We start from the raw sequence: 15848 nt of genomic DNA, 5'->3' as shown, positions 1-15848 counted from the left end.
ATTAAGTTAGGTAAAATCTTTAAAAGCTTCGAATCTTTTTGCTTCTGCCACAAGTTTGGTATGCAGATTTTAAGGGCTGAATGGTACCAGTATGAAAACTTTAAGGCCAGTTCCTTTCGTCAGTTAAATACAGAACAGAGAACAGATACCACAGAATTCATATTAACTCTAAGCCTTCTGATTAGATGTTTAATAAAAGACCTGGTCTTAGCGTCGACGGCTGTATACATCGTGCTAAATCCAAAATCGAGATGCTATGACATAGGAATACAATATAGTTTGGTATTAATGGAGAGATGAAAATATCATAGGCTAATTTCATTTGCACAAAATAAAGTAGCCTTTTTCCATGTTGGTATTTGTTGTGCAGTAGGTTTTGTTTCTAAAACTAAACGTTGTTTAAACTATTTAACCAGTTGACATAGTAAACGTAAAGGTTAACAGTTTTGTTCTTGCTAACAACCCTTTAGTGTCAGACTTCAAGCGGCTAATTAACACTTTGCCAACGCTAGCAAGGTACCGCTAAGTGCTATTATCTAAGTTAACATTTGTTTTAATGGATTGAAAGCAAATGAATATGCTCCCAGCTTTCGAAACTTTAATAATATTTTTTTGCAATTATTAACTACCTCGTTGGTCTTGGGGTAAGCATGCTTAACTACGGTTAGAAGGTGTTGGGTTTGATTCCCGGGCCACACAACTATTTGTTAGTTACTGAGTTTTTCGATTTTCGAATCTCTCCAAATCTCTTTCCCGTAAGAGCATAGCAGCAGCAGCGATTTGAGTATTTTGGAGATGATATTGATAACACAAATATGTATAGTTTGTGATTTATACTTATTATATCATTTAAAACTTTTAGCGAGAAATATTAAGCATAACTTAAAAAAAATAACGTAATGATTAACATTTATTTAACTAACTTGTATTTTGTTTAAAACCTTAATAAAAGCGGTTGTAGAAGCGGGCAACAGCTATTTGTTAAATAAATAAATCAAAACACAATATCTTTTGTTGAATCCATACAACGAAGTCTACGCTGTTACAAGGTAGTTTATATGACTAAAAGACAGATGTATTATGACAAACGCATTCCGCCAGCGGCCGGATTATAAGATTTGTTTTTCTGTCAGAGGTAGAAAAGCAACTCCAGGAAGGCGTGTGCGCAGGCACGCCGCAGATGTCGATCAAGAAGGTGGGCATGGGCGCGTCCGCCGCCATGGTGGGCGACCGCGGGGTGCAGATGCGCAGGCCCACCAACCGCCGCGGGAAGCAAGCACCCACTCCGCCCAAGCGAACTAGGTAAACACAACCAAACATATATAAATACCATAGCGACATTTTTTACCTGCGTTGTGGGCATGACTGCTGTTGTTTAGTTTTTTTTGGTATTTAAGTACCTAATCTGTTATTTAAGCGGAATGTCACTCAGACAAGTCGAAAAGGCTTAAGTGTGCGAAGAATCTATATAAATAAATAAATATTTAATTAATTGCACAACTTTGACGACCTCCCAGTCGCGGCGGTGATGTTTCAAGTGAGAGGTCTCGGCAGACGCAATTTGGGAATTTTCTCTGGTCTGGGCTGATGGAAGGCTTCCGCCTGGCTAATTTCCACCCCACCGACAAATTTTTTGACAGTTTGTAAGGTTCTTATACTAGGAAAGTAGCTTAAGATGTTCAAGCACCTTAAGAGACCTTAATTTTTTTATTACAACTAGGAACTTGTAACAAAATTTGATGAGGTTTTTTTGACCTTCTTTTTTTGGTAGGAGAATGTCTTTAAACTTGCATAAAAGACCGAGACGTACAAAACAATAATAAAAGACACTTGCGACCTGTATACGAGACGTACTAAACATGCATAAAATACTCTTTCGACCTGTAGGCGAGATGCACTAAACTTGCGTAAAAGACGCCTGCGACCTCTAGGCGAGACGTACTAGACTTGCATAATAGACACCTTCGATCTGTATACGATACGTACTAAACTTGCATACAAGACACCTTTGACCTGAATTCGAGAAGTACCAAACATGAATAAGATACACTTGCGACCCATAGGCGAGATGTAGTAAACTTGCATAAGGACACTTGCGACGTCTAGGCGAGTTGTACTAAACTTGCATAAAATACACCTTCTACCTGTATACGAGACGTACCAAACATGAATAAAAAACGCTTGCGGTCCTGTATACGAGACGTAAACATGCATAAAAGACGCTTGGGACCTCTAGGCGAGACGTAATAAACTTGCATAAAAGACACCTTCGGCCCGTATATGAGACGTTCCAAACATGAATAAAAAAAGCTTGCGACCTGTAGGCGAGATGTACTAAACTTGCGTAAAAGAAGCTTGCGACCTCTAGGCGAGCCGTTCTAAACTTGCATAAAAGACACCTTCGACCTGTATACGAGGCGTACTAAACTTGCATAAAAGACACCTTTGACCTTTATACGAGACGTACCAAATATGAATAAAAGACACTTGAGGCCTGTTGGGGAGACGTACTAAACTTGCATTAAAGACACTTGCGACCTTTAGGCCAGTTGTAGTAAACTTGCATAAAAGACATTTGCGACCTCTTGGCGAGACGTACTAAACTTGCATAAACTAAGTTAAAATAATAAGTTAAAAATTAAATAAAATTACATGCACAGAGAAGATATAAAGCCATCCTCCTTTAAAAGTTGAGGCTTTCAGGCAAAATACATTTATTTTGGCTGAAAGCTTCTAAATTCAAGCTCATCTAATTTTGTAGCTAGTAAAATAGCGGCAAAGGAGCTATTCTTTTCGTAGATTTTTATTATTTCAATTTGCATTATTGCAAATACTACGATATCATGTGAAGATTAAATAATACAAATATATATGCCAGAAAAGAAGTTTCTACAATATTTCCAGTAAAGAAAGAAATAAAATATATATATTCTAGTTAAACTTAGCAAACGGCAGGTACGTCCTATTTTTTATATTTCTAGTGTAGAAACATTGAACGTATGAAATACTAAGAATGGATGGGCGTACAGCTCGGAATATGCCTTGCATTATAAATGCATACAATACACGATGTTGGTGCTCAAAACCGAGTGACTGCACAACTAAAAATAAATAAATAACTAAGTAAAGCAAGCAACATTCACGACATGGAAGCAGTAAAAATTTGATTACTTAAATGAATAAGTAAACTCAGTTTTTTATATGACAGCCAGCTACCTATTATAAATATCATAAAATTATAGACTTTTTTTATGTAATTATTAACGGACCGTTAAGTGGCCGTCACCATTAGGTGGCTGAGTGGAAACCCATCGTCTATTAACAGAGCAACACTTCGCAGAGCATGCAAGGAACTCGTTCTTCAGCATGCCGCTTTGTGTCCATCAACCTGAGTTTTAGGTGTGAAGCTAAATGTGCATGTAGTAACATCCATAACCACGCCCTTCAGACCAGAACGTTGCACTGTAACAATGCTGGTCAGCGGCAGAAATAACCATGGTCGTAGCATTTCCCCGAACGATCTGCCACAAAAATGTACGTATCTATTTTTTAACAGGACAGTTTAAATTTATAGCAGGTTTTTTCACGTGTTAACTGAAAAGTAAGCCTTGGTTACCATCACTGACATGGGATAATTATAGTTAAATCCCGCCAACACGCGTAGGAAAAGCTTGGTGGGTCAGTGATCGGATTCTTTCTCTCCAATGAGCAAGAAGAAGTGTTCCAAGCACACATACATTAATAGGCTGGCGAATTGGAAATGTGAGGTCGTACTCCAACTTATTTAATTACTTTTTTTGACAGCCTACTATCCTCGTGCAGTTCGTTCCGCGAATCGCAATACGCGGCGGAGGAGCAAGGCAGCCACGACGACGGGCTCGCCTCGCTCAATGGTAAGTTTTACCACTTACATCACTGTACTCAGTGGACTAAGCTAGGCGTACGCTGAGACGCAGGCGACGTAGCAAATATTTTACAGAAACAGTTGACGCAGATACAAACACAAGGCACCAAGTCTACCATTGTAAATTTGTATCGATCAATGACAAAAAGTACTTAAAAAAAAAAACCTCGACCGAGTGCGAGTCAGATGAAGGGTTCCATACCATTATCTATAAAAATGGCATAACGGCAACGGAAATACGTGTGAAAATGTCAATTGCCAAACTATCTCGTTTTTTGGGATACAGCCTGGTGACAGACGGCCAGACAGCAAAGTCTTAGTAATAGAAACCCTTTTATCCCTTTGAGTTCGAGTATGAGATTTGTACGTAAAATGAAACTTATACCTACCTTTTTTTAGAGCCCGAATTCGTCACTACGTATGTGAGCTTGCAAATCTTGTACTAAGGGCACGGAGTTTTTACTACATGAGGTACACAGCAGGACATCAAATGCAGCTGTGTCTCAGCGTACGCGATACTGCGCTTGCTCATTCATTCATTACTAAATCTACTCGGCTTTGCGCTGTGCTAAACTGCGTCGCTGCGCTTCAGTATACGCCTGGCCTCCAGGCATAAAGACTAATTTATATATACAGTTCCTTCAATATCTTTTGAATTATTTATTCGCATTGTGCAGCTAATTTCGTTTTGCACAACTCTATAACCTCAACTAAATGGACAGGTCTAAAAGTAGTACCGTCCGTTTCGATCTGAAATTAGATGACTCTTCTTTTAGACCTGTCTAGTTAGTTAAGTTTGTGTAGAACAGAATTGGTAACGATGTTTGCTACCTACATTTTGCTATTAAAGCTCAAGGAAGGGTCGGAAATGGGGAATGTCAGTGATATTTAAAAAAACTAACAATTATTTTTAAATATCACTAAAATCTTTTATGTGACGACGTTACTACGGAAGTATAGAATGGATACTTACCATCTCGTAATCATTTTTATCACCGTTTAGGATACTTATATAAAATTATGTGGATTCTTGTAGTATCCCGCAGCTAATTAATTAACTTGTAAAATGAATCAAGGACCACCTCCAGGATGAATTTTCCTTTAAATACATTCCCCCTTATCAAAGTATCCCTTCTATACTATGGAGTATTATTGCGTTATCTCAGCATAAGTATTTCTCGATAATACGAATATAAATATATAACAAAAAAATAATAATAATATGTATAATTATTTATGTAAAGAAAGTAGGTATCTATAGTTTTCCTTTTAAACCACGTACACATGTACGACAACGTCATTATTCACGCCCATAATAAATAATCGTTACGATCATTTCAATGTTGAGCATGTAACGAAATTGATTTCGTGACAGTGGACTACTTTATTCGCTATTTACTGAAGCATGTATTGCTGTCCGTGATACTGCAATCATTTTAATATTATTTCATTTCATAAAAATTTAGAAATGCAGAAAATCATTTGGCAAAATTTACACATTTAAATTACTGTGATTGCTATTAAATTAATTATATAATTTTTTAGTACTATAAATTTTATAAATAAACTGTGAATGCTTCCTTTTGCAGACTTTTACATAGATATAATGTGTATTTTTTTAATTTAATTCAATAATGAGTGAAAGAATATAACATACTACATAATGGTCATTTGTAAAAATATACAGAAAAAAATGTTGATTTTATATTATGACGAGGTAAAAAATAATTAGCTACAATAATCTTAGAACTTTCAGATGATCTAATTTGCATATGAAATAGGAGAATAACATTAGCAAGGAAATTATAATAAGTTTATTAATTTATCTTACACCTATATGTAATAAAAGAAATTTCAGTTTATGCGAACACAAATATTTGGTTTACAGTCAAATATATTGTGTGTTAGACGGATGCGTTCATGCTTCCTTATGAATGAAGAACTTTGTAGTTTCTTTATGGGTGTCCTCCAGTGTCTCCTGCTTATTGCTAATGGCTTTTATGTTTTAAATGTTATATTAGTTTTGTATGGAATCTTGTTTTGCTCGGGCATCGCCATAAGGACTTGATGTCATGCGAATAAATGTTTATTTATTGTGTATATTTTGTTCACATAATATATTGTATATTTATGCATAATGCAGCTATATAACATAAAAAATTTGAGCGGCGTACGGACGGTGTGATGAATAAAACTAAGTTGCTATAATTTTAAGTAATCATTAATACATACATTCCTTTAAACTAGCATTTTTGTCTGTTTGTCCGCTCGCTCAGGTGTATAGCAATAGGTTCGAACATTTTGTAAGTATACGATACGTTTCGCATAGAAACGATCATGCCTTCTCATTCAAATTATCCATTTTATTTACATCCTTAAATTAGATATGTTACATAATATTGTGTATCACTAAAATCATAATAATGAGTATATATTTAAGTTTATATTTAAAATAATATTTAAGACGCATCTGTCAAGGCTTTTAGTTTTTTTTCATATTATCCGTTTGAAATGCTGATCGAAAGTTGCTTTAAGCTTATATCCCCAGGAAAAGTAATTAACATCTCAATGATTGTTTACCTGTTCACTCCACTTTTCGGCTAATATATAAGAAAGTAAAGACTTTTTGAGGCAATAAATCGGCCTTTTTTTCGATGTATTGTTTGTTTGGGAAGATATGTAGTAGTAGTATTTTTAAACCGCGATGAAAATAGATCCACACCCCTTGCTACACTCAGGATTAATGTGATTTTAAAAATAAACGAAACAAGACACAAACCGAAAAATTATGTTCATGAATGAATGATATTCTGGGATTAAAATAATAATAAAGCGATATTTAACATAGCCTGTGAGCACAATTTTGTCATCATTGTTCTCTGAAATTCACTTCGATAGGATCCTTTCGTAACGCATTTTGTACGGATAATACTCTATTTAAATTGAACACTGAAAATTCATTCCATCAAAATTTGTTACTCTACGTGTTGTTAATTATTTAAGAGACTACAATATTGGAGTCAATTAATTGTACAAAGAGAATTTAATGGAGCTTAAATAATATTACGGTGAAATTCCGCGATCATTCAATTACATTTTAACGAGAAACTATAATTACATCTGCTTTCTGATATCAAAATATACTATACATAATACACTCAATATTTAAATAAACTGCTTTTTAACTCTTGACAGCAGTGCGACACTGTCATCATCGCTATCATCCAGAAGCACCCACTGTTGGGCATGGGCCATTTTCGAGAGCGTGCCATCACACGGTTCTCCACCTCTCTTAACCAGCCGCTTCCAGCTACCTAGCTACCTTCTTAAGGTCGTATATCAAACGGGCTAGAGTTCGTCCTAAACTACTTTTACATGTTTGGGGTCTATACTCCAGAACAAGTCTGCTACCGTGAGTTATCGAACCTGAGACAGACATGACACACCTATACTTATTTAAGGGTGCTAATTCTGTGGGCTCTGTCGGTGATGAATTTTGTCTCTAGGCGGAGAGAGTGGTGGCGGATGATTCATTATCATATCATTAAATGAAAGCTGATTTCCTAAAATTTTCATGCTAATGTTTCGGGACTGTTTGTCCCGGAATATCGGCGTGGTTAACTTTTATTGGCAATGTTCACTCATGGATTATGGTGGCTACTGTGAATGTACCTTCATCTTGTTTTATAAATGCATATTTATATAATAATCTCGAAAGTGTCTGTTTTTTTGTTATGCTATTTCGACTTTGCAAAGATAAGATTTCATCCTGGGGAACTATTTTTTAGAAAGCAAAAAAAAAAACGTCTCTTACGGCGTTAAAAAAACATAAAAGCCAAATCAAGTCACGATAGGTTGATTGATTACAGATATTATACAGACTTTAAAATTATTTTTAGTTACGGAACATAAATTTTCAGTTTAACCTTGACAGATCGTTGATTTTATATTTATTGGATGTGACATATAAAATATGTTTATTCTAGTTATCTATTCAAGAATTAAACAGGGCGTTAGAAAACATCTAGAAAATCTATGAAGTCTAGTGAAAAAAAAAAAAGACATACAGGAAAATGTTTCTGGCGCTCTGTTTTCTGGATTCTGTACTTTTCGCCATTCTAGAGGGCGCTTTAAATGTTATTTACGTTTGTGCATCCCCTTTCTTTCCCTTTCTTTAGCTGAGTGTTATTTAGGGTGTATGTGATATTTTATTTCAAAATTATTAAGATTCGTTAGCTAAAGCTTTGAACTAAAAGCAGACCAAATGACTTTGCTACAGTAATGGTATTCGCACATCATATCGACTCAACATCGCCTAATTTAAGCATTCCAATGGAAGCTGATATAACGTAAACTTTTTATGATTCTGGAATATAGATTTTTGTGGTACGAGTGGATAACGCGTTTCCAAAAATTCTAAACAATAGTTGTTTAGTAACACTATCTTAAGTTCATATTTCAGTTTTTAATTTTGAGTCGAGCCGGTGTTGAGCCGATACGATGTGCAAAAGCCCTATCTGCTAGATGTCACATAATAACGTGTGACAACATTGATGCGACTAATAGAAGCTTTTGATAGAACTGATGTTTTATCTGCTAATTTCTAGTATTTTATAAGTTTAATATAAGAAATCTAAAATAATTGGCACGTAAGACTTTTTACACTAATAATAACAAAATGAAGGTCAAAATACAAATTGAAGGCTTACCTTAGTTTTAAATTCCGGGTACTACAACAGTGAAGTGGTACAAGTTCTACAAAACGTATCGTTGCTGTCACGCTTTTAGTGTGTCATCTCGCTCCGGCAACATATTCCTGCTGCTTTTAGCTTAATGGTTTATCTATATAGCAACTAAGATACGTCTTCGTGTTTCTATTTTTTTATTTTTTTTTTTTTTTTTTTTATTTTTTTTTATATAATAATGACGTTTTATATTTGTATTCTTATTCTACATCCTTACACATACAGTCTTGGAAATAATCTATATAACAAAAATATTTGACGTGAGTTACATTATTTAAAAAACAAACGTGGTTGCTCCATTCATAATATTATGCATAAAAGATACACCTAACGGACGAATCATTCATATACTCGTACATTCTATGATGCAAATTTTCCAAAACTGTAAGGCATCAGGCTTCAACATTATTTCACTGCGTAGAATTACATTTTGTGTAAACTGGCTCTCATATAAATTCAAGCTTATGTTTGTTTATTTACGTGACGTGTGAATTGTAAAAAAAAATTAAATAATGCATTTCATGATTGGCCTATACTATACATATCGATGTTGTTAACATTTTAACTAATCTTAGTACAGTAGTCACTTATTTGTTAGCGGTATCATGTTTGTTTATTAGATGCTTTTATTATTCTTTATTCATTTACGCGCGTAGAATTCATAAAGGAACTTCCATCCATTACACCATTCAAATCATTCATTTAGAATTCATCGGAATAAAGTTATTCGTAAGAAAATAGTGCTAAGTATCAGTAACAGAATAAAGGAATCATAAAGGCCGGAAGGTTTTTTGGCTCATTAACAATTATGAGTCACCTAGGTAAAAATATAAATCATTTTAATCTGTCAAAAGCAGGTTCGATTCCTGTAAGTAGCGGATTGCGATGTATTATGCGTTGAACCTTTAGGAGTTGCGCAAACTCAGACACCTTTTGTTACCTTCACGGGTCACTATCAAAGAGAACTGCGGTTGGTGGGTCCGGTTGGACATAGTTGCAAGTTGCAACTTCTGTAATCTTGTTACAGTTGAACACCACTTTCGGTGTTGTTTACTCATTGGTTTCAAGTGTTCAAACAATAAACAACATAGAGTGGCATTCTAATTTAATTAATCTTGCTTGTTTCTTTAACAGACAGCATTTAGTTTTTCAAATGCTTACACCGAACATATTTGAATTTGGGTTCCGTGAGGAAGCAACTACCTCTGCGTAGGCAGCAGTCGACTTAACATTGATTGTATGAAAATAAAATATTCAATATTAAAAAGCTTGTATTCAAAAGTGTCTATTTTTGCGCAGCTCTTTAGTATTCACTATTTGGCATATTTACTTTATAGAATTATAAAAGTTTCTTGTTATTGTGTTGGGATCAGGCGGGGGCCGGGGGGGAACGCGCGAGGCTTCTTCCGAGGGTTCGCTGGCGGAAGGGACGCCGGATACGGACGAGTCGGGTGCAGGTATGGGCGTTATGGAGCACCGACATCGCTCAAAACGGAGGCATCATGGCCACGGGCAAGCTTTGCATCAGCACCCGCCCGTACACGACATTGCACCTAAGGTATATATTTTAACCCTATGGAAGATTTATAATTTGAGCAGTCTTTTTTCGTATGATAATAATTCATCTGTCTAAGCTTATTTACAATTTTAGTATAGGATTTCTCGATATAACGAGTTGTTGTCTTCGTTGTAGCTATCTCCACACATTGATTATGATTTTAGCTACTTCGTAAATCGGCAGGTTGTACTTTTTTCGAGATTCGTGTCTCATTTCCTTCAAAATATAAAAACATTAACCGCGCTCGAGAATCTCCAGTTGACGGTTTTTTGCATCTTTGTGACTCTTCCATTTTCTTATGTCACCCAGAATTTGTTAGATTATTGAAATGCACACTTTTTTACTAACTAACCTTTCCTTAATCTGACGCGATCGAGTTTTTCTATCGTTTTTTTTTTACTTATCTGATCGTCTGCCCTCGGAGATTAACCCTATGTACAGAGACCAGGTATGGTGATAATACGTTACAAGAAGCCAGGTTGCCCTCCTTATTTTAATCTGACGCGCTCGAGTAAATCCCGAAATTCCCGCTTGGGTTTCCCTACCATTATCTTCTCAAAACACACAAATGTGGTATAATGACATACCTGCTCATGTTCTTAGTGGAATTAAACAAACGAGTGCAATATAATATACAATGTGTGATATAAATATATTATTTTTAAAATTCCTTGAAGCAGCAAAACTACTGTGTTTTGATTATTTTAATTTTAAACTATTTATTTTACTATTTTTTAGCCAGGCACCCAAGTTGCGGCGCTCGAGGTGCAGAATGTCAAGCGTGCTATAAACCGATACGGAACACTACCAAAAGTAGCACGGATAGGCGCGTACCTAGAATCACTGCGACAGAGCGGCGGGGCCGGTAGCAATCAGCAATGCACCGGCGTCCCTCGAGAGCCGCCTCTACAGGACGAAGCACGATCCTTGTCCCCTAGAACAGCTAGAGCCCAACCGCACATGATTCGTTCCAACTCGTCTGGAGGCGTAACAGCACCCGCCCCCGCTTCGCCCCGCGCCCATCGAGCAGCGCCTCCTATGCGCTCTTTCACCAATAGCCCCGCTAAACCGAGGCCAAGACCTAGGCTGGCGGAACTCGAGTTCCCCCCTCCGCCGCCTGATCTGCCGCCTCCCCCGGAAGACACTGCACAACCTCCCCCTCCCCCGCCGCCGCCTGACTGTTGTCGCGACGCCGGGACGGACACTGCAGACAGGCTCGAAGACAGCCGCATTCTTTTACGCGAACGTTCTGAAATAGAGGACAAACCAGCCAAACAGATAATGAAAGAAATGCTGGAACTAAAACTGGTGGCTGAAATTAAGGAGCTAGCCGACAAGAAAAAACACCGATTAAAAGAATCGCCGCCACCCAACGACCTCCTTGAGATGCATACGTCATTCGGTGACCCTGTTACGCGCCTTGTATCTGAACTCTCTGAGAGTCTTAATATGGAAGCGCTGCGTAAATCTGATAAGAAGGTAGAGACTCCCAAACCGATCGATAATGGCAAGGATTCTATTTCGCCAATCGATCTCAAAGCTAGCCTCAGGAAGACATCGTACGGCAACAGTGTGGAAAAACGGTCTGAGCCTGAAGCAAAGGCGAACACAAATTATAAATCTCAGCTCAAGAAAGTTGACACAAATAAAATCAATAGTATCACTAAGGATGCAGAGGAGCCAGGTCGCTCAATCATTGATTTCAAATCTCGCCTGCGAAAAGTAGATGGTGGAAATTCAGCAACAAATGGAACCGCGAAGAAAATGGAACAGTGTTCTCCAGAGGATTCTAGAAAAGACTTGTCCAACAGGAGCGACGACTTTGATAAGAAACGTTACGACAGTGGAATACAGGATATAAGCGGAGCCGACGAAGAAGACAAAAGACGAAGTACCGGCAGCATTAGTAGTTTGAAGAAGCTGTGGGAGAGTAAAGAAACTGATGAGCGATTGAGTCCAAAAATGCGACCGAGAGGGGAAGAGAGTGAGGAGGGTTCGCCGGAAGAGAAGAGTACAGGCGCCCTCGGTAGAAGTGGAAGCATTCAAGCCCGCCGCGGGGAAGACAAACCCGCAGTTGCCAGCAAACCGGCAATGAGAGGGCGCCCTCTCGGCAAGAGTGGTATATACGCTACACCCCTTGCACCCCCCACCTCTTCCGACGAAGATGGAGATGCCCTTGCCCCTCTACGAGCCTCCCTGGAATGGTGCACGAATGAGGTACGTGTAGTTACTTTTATTAGGGGGAAAAAAACATCAAATCAGCAAGCACAGAGACATATTAGTACAGACTTATATTAATTCATGGTCTATTTAGCTATTTAACTGTACAATTTTATAGTCAATATAACAATACCTTACGTATCAGTGAAGAGTATCGGTTTCTTATATATACTTACTTGCTTGTAAAACTGCCGGGTCATTCAATAAACGAAACTCAATCTATCGCACATTTTCAACTTAATGTGAATATTAATTTGAGTGAAAATAATATTCAGGTGGATAATGCTGATGTGTATTGTACTGCACTATTTGATAAAAAAATACATTCTACCTTGACTATATTAAGATATGATCTAGATATTATTTTATTTTTGGCAACACTAATACGTACTTTGTCTGTGCTGTCAGGATGATAGATGATGTATGTAATGTCTAGCGTAAGCCAAACAGTTAAACAAAAAAAAACATTAAAATTTGAAAGTTTATTACATCTACAAATTTTGAATTCTGGGTGAACATAATCATTCTTAGGAAAGAATACTAACTTATATGTTCTGCTTGAAAATCCTATTTAAATAAATTAAACTAAATTATTTTAACTGAGAACTAACTTTAGGACCACCAGTCCTAAAGTTTTGCGCTGTGCTTTGCTGAAAACAAGAAATAGGGGAACAAAACTGGGCACCTGGAGTCTCTAAAGATTCGAGCTACAAAATGTTTGTACAAACAGAAGAATACTGGGCATCTGCAGTATGTAAAGAGTCGATTTACCATCTTTAACGGCCGATTGGCGCAGTTGACAACGGCCCTGCTCTCTGAGTCTGCCAGTCAAGGCTGTGGATTCGATTCCCACAGTTGGACAACGTTTGTGTGATAAACATTTCAGTATCTGGGTGGTTATTTAGTACATTATTTATAAAAATATTAATCAGTTATCTTAGTACCCATAACACAAGCTATGCTTACGTTGGGGCCATATAGTGATGTGTGCATTGTCGTAGTATATTAATTATTTATCAGCATCAACCACCTATTACGACCCACTATTTGACACGGATCTCGTCGTTAAAGCAAGTAATATCTAATTGCTTAAATCAAATGAAACGAAAAATTAAAGCGTACTGTGGGTCGAACTCTTACCGACTGGGCTATCACCGCTTACAGATTTACAAATTGTTTGTATTAAATAAAGGTGCGACGCGGTTGTGGTAGCGGCGGCGGCCGTGGTTCTTTGTGGCGCCTACAAACATCCGAGCGGCTGGCAAGACTGGGCGGTGCGTGCGCGACCGCAGCCGCAGCTAGCCGGTGCGCACCGCAGCTACGCGTGCAATTACGTGCGGCCGCCGCACGGTTGGAGGCAGAAGCGCGTGCGCTCGCTTCGCCCGCACCTCATCATCATCATCTAGCAGATGGCGTAGAACAGGCGCTTCGGGATCTCGCTACCATCGTGCATAGGTGACATTATTGTTATTATTATTATTTTTATAAACGCAATATTACACGGACCGGGGATAAGCAGGGCATATACACTTCCTAATTACACCCTTTTTATCTGACAGCCTGATGTGTAGTTGTTGAGCTCAATGTACGCACTTATGACCGTACAACGTGTTTGTAAGGTTTTATTGTTTGAATATGCCAGCGCTTCGCTGCGAATACTCCTGATTGTAAGTGATAAAGCAATCTAAGATAGAGCTGGTTTGTCTCGTAGATAGCCTAATTCATCCTTGGATTAAAGGAACCCACATTGTAGGTAGGTAGCGTGGACCAGGTAGCCGGAATACATGCCAGAAACAAGGAAGCAAAGCGCATAGCACATGTTGCAGCGGTAAAAAACCTTTAGACTCCTTGCGGTCTGATGGAGGATAAGGCAGGGTGGAACCAATTCTAACCATCACACGCTATTCCAACTATCTATTACAGAACAACGACCTTGAGAACGTTATTACACTACAATTTAAGTACTACTTTATAAAAGTTAATGAATGATGCGGATCTCCAGGTAATGAAATCAACGTTGAAGAGATCCGTAGTAGAACTAGAGTTACATACATAGTTAGAGAACATAGCTCAACGGGTCGTGACGCTGAAGTGGCAATACGCGGGGCACATAGCTCGGAGAACCGATAAACGTTGGTGCCCCAAGGTGTTGCAATGGCAATCCCGCACCGGTATACTCGGCGTTGGTCGATCCCAAACCCGGTGGTCAGACGCCATTAAGCGAGTCGCGGTGAGCCGCTGGAAACAAGCGACCCCGAATCGTGAAGTTTGGAACGCCCTACAAAGGCTTATGTGTGTTGCGATTGTTAATATAATAAATGTGTTGTTTTGAACATAGAATTTCAAGCGTTCGAATTGGTATATCGATCTACAACCATTCCGTTTACCTGGAAAGCTACTTCCAAAGTATCAATTGAGAAAAAAAATGTTTCAGGTAAAAAGGGACGCAAGCGCCACCACTCGATCCAGGTCTTACTCGTCGATGTCTGGGCTACGGAACGATTTTTAGCCAGGCCCTCTTACAGCTATTCTCAGATCAAGACATATTGAGAATACCACTGTTGAGACGAGCATCTTAACTCCTTACATGACGAGCGTTTCCACCTCGTTGCCGCTCGCATCGGATAATGTGAAAACGCTTTATCACGAACTATCCGAGTATATCTCAATTTCAACATCACATATTATGCCCTTGCTTCATCCACTGGACAGTATACACAACTACTACTTCGTTTATGTATTCATACACAACATTCATGAATTCTCTCCAAAATGGCTAGGCACTTTATGCAGCGGGTAACGATTTGTTCATAGAGTTTTGCATAGATCGGGACTTTAAATATATATATTATGTACGTACAAACTAGGATATAAAACAACAGACGGTTTTCTATGACCTCGTTCGCGATTAAATTTTCTTACACTTCTCCAGAGTCAAACTCGCCGGAGGGACTTTGTATGTAATCATTAATCCATTTTTATATACTAAAAAAAGTTTGCATGTAAAATATTTTTGGTCTTATTATAAAAAAAAATGTAGTGAGTTAATCTTAAAAAAGTTGAGGACTTTTTTTGACAATGTTTTCATATAAGGATAATGGTTTAGGCAGCTTTCCCCAATAAAACTCAGAAAGCTGGAGTTTAGCCGATTAAGTCTGTATCCGCAAATCCGAGAAACTATTCGAGATATGTATGCAGTTTCTACCAATAAGTTTACCAGTTTCTACCAGTTTCTACCCTGATTCTACAAGACGGTCTAGGAGCAATGTGATAAAACTTTAGTGTGAATCAGCTTAACTATATGATTCTTAACTATATGAACTAACTTATAACTATGATGTGATTCATAAAACACCGAGAACCTAGTGTTGTTCTCTTAACGGATAGATGGCTTGCAAAAGCTGGTTAAAGTTTATTGATT

At 37.9% G+C, this 15848-nt stretch overlaps 1 protein-coding gene across 1 annotated transcript in view; it reads left to right on the top strand.

Moving 5' to 3' along the window:
• LOC120636231 (tyrosine-protein kinase Abl) overlaps nt 1-15628 on the top strand; it is a 71279-nt gene extending 55651 nt beyond the window's left edge. Inside the window, exons 10-15 of the mRNA XM_039907600.1 lie at nt 1134-1302; nt 3805-3893; nt 10023-10207; nt 10946-12424; nt 13620-13882; nt 14862-15628. Of these exons, the coding sequence (XP_039763534.1) occupies nt 1134-1302; nt 3805-3893; nt 10023-10207; nt 10946-12424; nt 13620-13882; nt 14862-14865 (2189 nt within the window). The 3' untranslated portion in view covers nt 14866-15628. The remainder of the gene's footprint in view (nt 1-1133; nt 1303-3804; nt 3894-10022; nt 10208-10945; nt 12425-13619; nt 13883-14861) is intronic.
• Nucleotides 15629-15848: the final 220 nt, after the last annotated feature.

Source organism: Pararge aegeria, chromosome Z (assembly GCF_905163445.1).
Source record: "Pararge aegeria chromosome Z, ilParAegt1.1, whole genome shotgun sequence".
NCBI classification, from domain to species: domain Eukaryota; kingdom Metazoa; phylum Arthropoda; class Insecta; order Lepidoptera; family Nymphalidae; genus Pararge; species Pararge aegeria.
The sequence above is the reverse complement of the archived record's forward strand: the minus strand, read 5'-3'. Positions and strand labels throughout refer to the sequence as shown.